Genomic DNA, 11,261 nt, shown 5'->3' on the forward strand with positions numbered 1-11,261 from the left:
TTAACTCAGCCCAGTGAGTTGCAAAAGAGAGCAGTTTGTGGCACTAATAGGATGCATGACGTTCCTGAACATTTCTTCGAAAATGCTTTGAATTTTCCTGCATACGTTTTAATCGACGCCATAATCATTCTCAAGAAGCAGAGCTCCATTTTCACATCGAGATATCCTAAAATTATCACTTTGTTTTCAAGACACGGACCATCAATCCATTAGTTGGGACATCAAATCATATCGCTAGGACATTGCTGCGTATCATAAGTGTACGTGTCGGGCACCGCCACAAAAATACGTTCGATAGTGTATACATTATCTACGAAATCCTGGAGCAAACCTGTAAAACATTAGAGTCCACATTTTTGACTGATCAACCTGAAGATTTCGGCTCCAACTCAGTAGCTAGTTGAGAATTGTGTCTGTCCCAACTATGCAATCTGTCACCCTTTTTAAATACCGAAATGGGTACTGAAAGAAGATGCTGCTGACGGCCATGGGCCGTATGCCATCGTCGTTGCTCTGCAGGATATATATATATATATATATATATATATATATATATATATATATATATATATATATATATATATATATATATATATATATATATATATATATATATATATAGATCTCAAATCGTCGGAGTGAAAAATTATTACATTTGATTCATATTAATTACGCTTGATTTGAATCGTGGAAAAATCATTTAAAGTAGGGTTAAGATCCTAAATTATACCCGAGCTGAAGCAATAACTTGTAGAACATGCAAAATTAAAACAAAAAATCAACTCATAAATAATTATTTCTTTGTAGATGCATTTGCTACACCAACTGCACGTTTTCCTGACGGTAATTTTCTGGAAGAAGACAAATTTTCACCTGGATTTTTAACACTTGGTCAGAAGTACAGCATAGCAATCGGATCTACGGTAGTGCTGCCTTGTAAAATTAATGAAACAGGTAAACCAACAAGCAGCATCACGGGCTTAAAAACTTCAACACAATCACCTTTTTTTAGATAGGCATATAGTTTATGCTAACTGAACTAATAATATCCATATAGCTATTTTACCTATACAAAGTAACCAAAATCTTCTATGATTTACAACAGTTTAAATCTCCATAAGTATGAAAAGTCTCCATAAATAAGTTATTTGCTATTTGGCCAACAAAGCATTCAGTCCAAATGGCCCACCATATATTTTTCTTCTTATTATTCTGGTCTTTAATCCAAAAAGTTTGATGAGCCCTTGGGTTTAATTTAAAAAACAATAAATTTATTTTGATAGATGTTTACTTATAATCTCGACTAAACCCTCAATTTTGCATCAACAGAAAATTCCAGCCAATATGTGCTAGCTTGGAAACGCGATATTGCTGTACTTACTGCTGGGAATGTGAAGGTTACCGTTAATCCAAGAATTCGGTTAATGCCACTTCAAGCACACTCTGACCTGCAAGGAACTCTGTCAACAGGCTACAACTTAGAAATAAGAGACGTGCGTAATTCAGACACTGGAGATTATATATGTCAGATCGGCTCAATGGAGCCGAAAGAAATTGTACATACACTGGAAATATTGGAGCCTCCAAAAATTGACTTCATTGCACCGGCAAACAAATTGGATATTCATAAAGGAGCGCCGATACGATTGGAATGTCGTGCTTCTGGCAACCCTACACCAAAAATTATTTGGTCAAGAAAGGTAAGTGCTACAATAAGGTAAAACCATGTCAGCATTTGTTCTTGAAAAGAAGAAACTATAATATTATAAATGATAAGTTTATAATGTTCATTACATTTCCATTGTAATAGTGTTATGACTTACAGCAAAGTAACATAAACGAGGTTGATTGTTTAGAACTCCATTTAATTGATTTAATTTAGATTGATGTTACAGGTATTTAGGTTGCTGGCACAGGTATTTAAGTTGATACAACGTTTGCCCTTTTTTGTAGTTTGTTATTGAGTTTAAGTTGTTTGTTAGTGAGTATAAAAGAATTTCAATCTTCCTTAGAAGTTTACTTCAGAATTCAGCTATGATGATTAAAATTAAATTATATTGTCTTCTGTTATTTTTTTACACCAATTTTCTTATTTCATCTGCATTGCAACTTTACGAAAATCGATCAGGCTCTGGAAGATATGTTCATCTGAAAGATTCGGAGAAACAAAGTCGCCAACCAATTTGATAAGATATTTTGTTCATATCCAACCCTCCACTACGAGTGGTGGATATTTAGTTCCTATCCTTTGCCCTTTGCCTAAAAATGTGTTTAGAAAGACGCCCCACATAACCCGTTTCCGAAATTACGGAAAAAATCTTCAAATGTCCAACAACTCAAACTTTCACCAACCACAAAAAGGTGGCAAAAATGCGCTTAGCAATTTCAATGTGTTAAGATCAAAAATTTCTTGTTATTAAAAATATACATGCAATAAAAATAAAAATGTAGTATAAACAAAGGATCATGTGGCATGAACGATAATCGTAGTCAGATAAGGATATTGGAAATGATATGATAGTGATACAAATTATCAGATATAATGCTTTTTTCCAATACTACATTTATTGAGTTTGCATCCGAGCATACTTTTATACAAAATGGAGCAATCAATAGATTAACTAAAAATGGAGAGAATCGAAAAAAATGATAAATGGTCATCTTCTACAAGTCAATATGTTATGTCAATTCAAATGATAACATAGAGGTTGTGGATGAGATGGTACCGATAAAGTTAATAGTAATAATAGAAGATAGCAAAGTTAATAAGTAAAATGAATTAATAAGGGGTGAAAATGAGTTTAAACATTTAAAAAAGCTCTTAATTCAAATAGTAGCAATATGTTATGCTGTTATGTGTTGTGTGTTGTGTGCTTCCAAATTATAGATGCTCGACCCTGTATGGAGGATCCATATTGCCGTCCCGTAATGCCTGTATGGAGGGGTCAGATTGTTACATTGCTTCCGGTGTTCCAACATGAATTGGCGCATTCGCATCCCAAGTGCACGACGTCATTTTTATTTCCCAACCCCATTGGTCATCTTTTGTTCCTTGAAGCAGCTCTCTACAAGTAAAATCTCTCCAAACACCATTACCTCATCACAACCAGCTTGAAACCTCTGCTTTTGTAGGTTAAGTAACTTATATCACCATCATTTTGGTGTTTACCTCGAAGATCTCTGCAGTCAGGAAAGACTATAACTGTTGATCCACCATTTTCTTCAAAATCTGCCCCTTAAGAAATAACTGGTCAACGATTGATATTATCTTTCAAAAATACTCTACGATAGAAAAATTTTTCGAACTATTTGAATTCGACGCGATGGTTTAGATGAACTAGGACGAATCAAATAGGTGGTATACGACACCTTATTACTTCTTAGCTGGTGAACTTTAGTTTGTCCGTATGGAATAGATACTGATACCAAAACCTCGATCACAAAACATCCACTCCATATCACAGTCACCCGACAAAACTGTGTGACTATTCTTCAGCCGCCAAATAGCTTTTCGGATTTCTTCAATACTAGCCGGCAGTAGCATGATGATATCTGGAGTCTCTAGCTGCTCGTTCAACTGTTTCTCCAAAAAATCTTGAAAATACTGAGCCCATCGTGAGAGGACTTCTGGTTGCCTGAAAAGATTTTTTAACTACTACAACAAAAAGTTACGGCTACCACTTAGTAAAGCATTTTATCTATACTTCACAGTGCTCTGGAGTGCTGAAAAGTACGCATTCGTTGTCCTTTCTAATTTTGTTTTTTGATCACTTTGAACTCGTGTTTTTTTTCTCTGTTTTTTTGTTTTCACTGCTGTCTTGCTTTATAAGTGTAGCGATTATTCTCAGATACCTGTCTACATTGTTCGTCGAAACAGCAAAATTTGGTATAGCCTTGTAAAACTTTGACATAGCTTAAATGTGCAACGTGTAGCTACATTGACAAGTTCTACAATAAAATGTCTACATGTAGTCGTTCTACATGACAAGGATGTAACAGAATAAAATTTAGGTGGGGAGCCCATGTATCGGCTACGGCAACGTTACTGATACTCTAAGTTAAAAATACATGCAGACAAACTAAACAACTAAAAAAATTGGATTAATAGTAAACAATATGCAGGATTGTCGATAACTTTTTTTAAGACCTTACTAAACGAACTTTCAAAATGCTCTCAAACCGCGTTGTTGTGAATACTACGGCGATTGAAAATGCATTGCATACATCTATGCTCAAGTTTCAACAAACAATTTGCAATCGACCGGATAATATCTAGGTAGTTTGTATGTACTCTAACATATATTGCTTGCATAATTTTTTTTAGAACAATGTTATGCCGAATGGAGAAGCAAATACAACGGGAAATGTACTCGATATAGTACACGCCAATCGCCATAGTAGTGGCCACTATAAATGTACTGCTGACAATCGCGTTGGTCAACCAGATTTTAAAGATGTTTTCATTAACGTGATGTGTAAGTATAATATAATAATTTTCATTGTCAAGTACAATTATATCATTATATTATGAAATTATATCAACCTTTGAGATAGTTATTGATTTAGCAAGTTTACGATATTTTCTTTCGACAAAAAGAGACTCAAAACTTTTAACGATAAAGACAAACTCAAATTAAAACCGGCAACATGAAAGCGAACATTGTCTCATATACGTACAAATCCAGTTTCTTCCGCTAGTCAGATCGTATCCTGCCAAATTCATAAAAATTAAGGTTAGTCAACCATCAAGCTTCCCGTTGGTGATGCCCAAAAACCCATTTTGCAATATCTGCCGGACAGAAAGAGAAGAACAAATACCCCATACCATTTGCGATTACTTATTCAGTGCATGGTGGTTTATCACCGAAGTGCAACCGGGTTGTCCGACGTCACATGCCGGGTTTGCATACGATTCGTATTCCATGAAGTCTCACTCCTAAGTCCCCGCACGCATAGCATGCGGATAACATGAGCCTTTAGTATCGGATACTAGCGTTGGATGAAAAGTATACGTGTATCAACACACCGTATACCTCATGCGCTCTGAATTTGGCGAATGCAAATTCATTTCTCGGAACGAAACAATCCCAAAACTTCGTTACCGGTACCCATGCAGAGCAATTCTGCACTCGAGTTTTCGTGCCGTAAACCGGCAACGCGGGGAATCCATCGCTGTAGAAAAGCAACACAAAATGCAATTAAAACCAGTACAAGCGAATGAGTTAGGTTGAAACGTCGCCACATAATGGTATCATACTCTTCAAAGACAAAAGCAAAATTGAAGACATGGTTTGTTAGACATGCGTTGTGCATGGAAAATGTTTCATATTGTCGGATAATATAACTACTTTTTGTTACTTATTTGCATTCGTATTTGCAGTATATCAAATTAAGAGATAAAATACGCACATATGTATTTGTAAATACATATATATATAAATATATATATATATATATATATATATATATATATATATATATATATATATATATATATATATATATATATATATATATATATATATATATATATATATATATATATATATATATATATATATATATATATATATATATATATATATATATATATATATATATATATATATATATATATATATATATATATATATATAAATATATACCTTTCTAGATCCACCCGAAGTCGAAGTGGAACAGCCAATTGTACATAGTGGACTAGGTTATGAAGCACAATTAGTGTGTACTGTTCATGGAGAACCAATTCCAAGCGTCGTATGGTATCAGGATGCCACGCAAATTGGAATAACGGAACAATTTTCACAACAGGTGGGTTTTCTCATTTTATACGTTTGAAACTCAAGAATTGATATACATGTATATGCATATATATACATATATGTATATATATATATATATATATATATATATATATATATAGATATATATACATATGTATATATATATATATATATATATATATATATATATATATATTTATATACATATGTATATATATATTTATATATATATATATATATATATATATATATATATATATATATATATATATATATATATATATATATATATATATATATATATATATATATATATATATACATATTGTGTATATTTATATACATTTCAATATAAGCACATTACCTAGCGACGCTCATGGGTATACATGATTAAGAAATTTTTTGGTAATTCCCAACAGATTACGAATCTATATATTAAACCTTTATTAGTGTTTAATGAGTATATTGATTCCTAGGCAAAATATGTCAATGATCTGTTAAAATGAAATTTAAATTGAAACTTAAATAAGAAGAACAAAAAACATTAACTTATCGTTCTGTTTATCGTTACGTTTTATGTTGGCTTTTATATCTGAAACACCTTTTTCTTAAATGAATAACGACTATAAGGCTAAAGCAAACGCAACTAGTTATATCACTCTTCAGATAAACGGTTCGAAAACGTACAGCAAGGCTAGATATGAGGATTATTTGTAGAAATATACATCCACAAATACAATTCTAACGTGATACAATTCTAAATACAATTCAAACTGATAATAATTACTGGTATAACAACTAAATATAATTTTAAATGGTTACCCTCTGTTCAAGCTGAATATAATTAATTTGTATAAGTTGGAACCAATTTTTTTAACTTTAAAGCTATAATGAAACTATAAGCATCTTTAAAGTTTTGAAAATAAACAAGAAAATCGATAATTTATTCATAATGATGTTTTAGTAATTTTTCCTCTCAAAATGAGAATTTGGTGCTATTTCTATTCAAATGTAAAAAAAATCTTGCAGAATAAACTTATTTACATTAATACAATGCGATATTTGGATTTAAATTTGTATATAGCCTAAATAATATGTTTACATACATGTTAAAATATATTTTTATAAAACATTCATAGTCATAGTCACTGTTGATAGTATTGATTAGCTCATTTACTCATAGCTATCAGTTCATGTATACCACATATATTATTTTTTTTAAACAGAATCGTGGGAACAAATACAGTTTAATTATCCGTAATGTTAGTTACTCGGATATTGGTAACTACACATGCCAAGCTTCAAATGCTCTTGGAAAAGATCGAGGTACACTTTCACTGAGTGGTTTGCCGACACTATGCTATTTTGATTCGGTAAGTAATTAACAATTAGTACAAACATTTAAGCCAAAATAGATTAAAAAAAAACAAAGTATTATGCCTTATATGTTTAATGTATTGATGAAAAGCGTAATAAACAACTCTGAACATCTACTTTTGAGCGGGTGATATAATTTACTTTGCTTTACCATTATGAAATTCATAATAATTATACTAGCATCAAGTTTAAAATTAGCTTTATCAGATTTCTGGCATACTTCACTTTAATGTATCAAGATTATGATTTACCTCTATGTGAGAATTGTTTTATTATTTACTTACTTTATGCCACTTATAAAATACATTTTCTGAAATAATCTTCTTTGTGTCTCCTTTATTCGTGTAGCCTACATTGAGCAATTACAAAGATCAATATAATATTTCCTGGACGGTACAAAGTTATTCCCCAATCCGCGAATACCGCTTGTTTTTCCGGCTTGCTACAAAACATATGCATATCATGCACCACGATAAATCTTTAGACAACCACATCTACAGCGAAATAATGGCTGCCAACAGTCACCTGTACACGGGATCCTATAGTGGTAGTGTTACAGCTCATGGTGGTGAGCAATGGGAAAATGTTGTCATACCGGAGATGAGTGATTACGGTGTTCCCAGCCACTTCTTTAACAAGGTTCCTACCTTCACCAGTTTCCATCTCACTACTCGTCATCGGATGAATTTTCAGCTGAAGAATCTCAAACCAGCAAGCAATTATGAGGCACGAGTACAAGCACGAAATGATCACGGTTGGAATAAGCTATCAAGCATATTTCATTTTTCCACCCGTACAGAAGGTAAGTTTAGCATTTTGCCGATTAAAGTAACTAGCCTACAATCCTGAAGAAGATTTTTTTTACTATGATTCGTTTAAATGGTCAACTTATGATGAAAGATAATTAAAGATTAATTTATTCTTATAATTTTTCTAAATTGATATCAACTCGTAGTATTTATTTCCACATTGGTTTGGTACTGATCTAAAATCAGTAAAATATTATATTTTATCAAAACCGCCAACATTAGACATCATTTGTGTGTTCTGATAAATGCTAACAGTAAATCAAATAGCAAAAATAAATTTGGTAAAATCAGCTGAAATTTATTGTTTGTAACATTTTGTATTTGAAAATATTATTGCAATTTCTGTGTTTTTTATTCTCTACACATGTGGGCACGTTAGATATGGAATTGGAGCCATCCCCACAACCTGCTGTCCACGGAGCCGGATTATTAGATAAAAATATACTGAAAAGTAATGATGCATCAACAATGGTTGACTACCATACATCAAAGCCACTCACGTTATTCATATTAACAATTGTGTATCACGTGTCAACACTGTGTTTCAGCATATCAGCAGCATGATTTCGTGAGTGTCTATCCTGTACAACATTATCATTATTTTACTATCATTATTTTACTCAATTTGTGGTTGTTTGTATACCTTCCAGATATTTAAAAAAATGTCTTAATTGAGTGAGATAAAGATGCCATATTGTCAAACAAGTTACCAATCGAAACTGATAATTAATAAATCATCAAAAGAGCAATACTCAATTAAACCATTTACAAGATAAAGAAAAGTTCAACAGTCCATAAAACGGAAACTACGAAAAAGTCATGGCACAAAAAACATACAACAATTTTGTTGCTGAATAATCAATCAGTTTGTAAAATGAAATATTGCATTTCTAAACATAATTGATATTTTTTCCGGTCATATTTCAGAATGGCAATTTTTTAGTATCATTTGAAAATAAAGCAAGCATCTAGAGTAAAACTGGTCATAACAATTAGAAAAATCAGCATAAAAAACAGAAATCTGTAAATCAAAATTAATCAAGACAAAATTTATTACACATATACTTATACTTCCAGTATGAGTAATATTTTCTTAATTAAAGTTTTTCAGCACCATGATAAGGGACATAGATATATTTGTACATTTTTACATGGACGCAGAGAACTACAAAAATAAATATTTGTGTCGGTATTTAAAGAAACAATTTTGAAAAAATGGACTGCTGTTTTCTGCAAGTTAACAAAAATGCAAATATATGCAAATAAACAAAATCTGAACTGATTATAATATAGTGTATATTGGATCCAGAATAAGGAAGTCTGATAATTACGCATCAGTGAGCAATTCCATTAGTGTATACTAAATTAACATTCCTAGCAGAAAATGCTCTCGACTGTTTAGAGTTTTAGTTACTGAACTGATAACATTATACATGGGAGCGATTTAAGGATGTGCTATAGATTTATAATTATAAAATAGACGAGAAAAAGTGAATTTGTGGGATGTAAATAAATAGATTAAATTATTATAATCGAAAAAGTATTATTCGATTTAATAAAAATTATCATGTAAATAGAACATAACATTTACATTCCTCAACTGTTTGTAATCATTTGAAAACATTCCTGATTGACCCTATATCTGAATGTGGCGCAAAAATTACCAGAGCCAATCAGTCTAGCCGAAATATGCATTATGATATTCAAGCGTTATACGATAGACAAACGATCGTCTGAGCGACCCATAGGCAAAAATGTACGATACTAGACAAAATAAAATCTTATCAACACGATCAAATATAAAATTCAAACAAAATTTTATCAAATTTTAACAATTTTTCAATAAAAATCTATCTAGTCTATTAAAACTAATTTTAACACTTCTTTTTGCTATGTGTACGTGAAAATAATTGAAAACTCCTTTATTTGGTGCATCTGTAGCGCTCCGCAGCTTTAAGACAGCTTTCACGCATCAGAATCTGTTCATGACCCGTTATGATGTATGATCCATTTTTTTAAAGGATCATCCAACAACATATTGATACAGAATATAGTAGTCATACATGTTTATAAAAGCGTATTAAAGCTATCATTCTACGAACTTGTTTTTTGTCGTTCGACAATAACATAGAACATTCTTCTATTTATTATACAGCTAGAATTGCATGTGTAATCGCAAAAATATGGCATTCATTGCAATTTAGCAAATATGTTTTAATGATTCCAATGCTTTATTTAAATTTTTTTCTTCATATTTTTTTGGCTTTTATTTTTCAAAATTGTTCTCCCTTGTGGCGTAGAGAAAATTCATTTAAGATTGGTGTACATACGAAAAAAAAATACTAGATTTGAGAAGTGGAGATGATGTGAAATTGTGAATTAGAACAAAGGGGAGGAATCTTACAACTGCTAAAGGTTTATAACCACTTTATCATGCATTCACTCTCAGACAGCTGTGTGGACTCTTTTTTCTCCACCTTCTTCTCGTGTACAATCCGCTATTTCTACTGTCGATAATAACAATCATAACAAGCAATTAAACGTAGACTAGTGGATGACGAACTTCGACATTATTGAAAACGGTTGCACCAGTATCGACTTTTATAGCATGATGACGGTTTAATATTGCAAAAACGGAAAAGCAGTGAAATTCGTATTTCCGAATATTTCTTGAAAAGATTTTAGCTATATAATAGCATAATGTTAGCTGTTATTGAGCTGAAACACGAATCAAGTTATTAGAATAATAGCTGAAATATACCTTTTACCATTTTGCATTACCGAGATTCAAATAAACAGAGATGATTATTTTATTAATACGATCAATGAAAAAATGCTTCGAACTAAAATCTACAAAAAATAACTTATTCTACAAAGAACCAAAAATGACAAATATGAGCTAGAAAACTGTGTGTGCTCCACATAGTACAACAGCTTGTGTTAAATGCGTCCAATAATGTAGACAAAAATTGATTATATCTGGTATAGAATATACAATTTACGAATATTAAAAAAAAACTGTGTTATGCTTCAACAGAAAGAAAACCTTATTGCGTACGTTTCTTTTCGTAAATAAATTGATCCCTTATATAATATGATAAATAAAGCCTAATAATTTGATTTGATTTTATATCTCCTTTCAAATTACCACTAAGGTGCTCCTTTAAAACCTCCTTGCAAAAAATTTCACTCAAAATTACGAATGAAATCTACATGTATAGTATATATATATATATATATATATATATATATATAATATATATATATATATATATATATATATATATATATATAT

General features: G+C 31.3%; 1 protein-coding gene across 1 annotated transcript; it reads left to right on the forward strand.

The window, feature by feature from the left end:
* Positions 1-455: 455 nt before the first annotated feature.
* On the forward strand, positions 456-8,530 carry LOC128725456 (lachesin-like). The gene is made up of 8 exons (XM_053819204.1): positions 456-459; positions 808-954; positions 1,330-1,700; positions 4,325-4,475; positions 5,654-5,808; positions 7,007-7,153; positions 7,506-7,959; positions 8,346-8,530. Exons 1-8 carry the CDS (start codon positions 456-458, stop codon positions 8,528-8,530), a joined length of 1,614 nt encoding a protein of 537 aa, XP_053675179.1.
* The last annotated feature ends 2,731 nt before the right edge of the window (positions 8,531-11,261 follow it).

This window comes from Anopheles nili, chromosome 2 (assembly GCF_943737925.1).
Source record: "Anopheles nili chromosome 2, idAnoNiliSN_F5_01, whole genome shotgun sequence".
Lineage (NCBI taxonomy): Eukaryota > Metazoa > Arthropoda > Insecta > Diptera > Culicidae > Anopheles > Anopheles nili.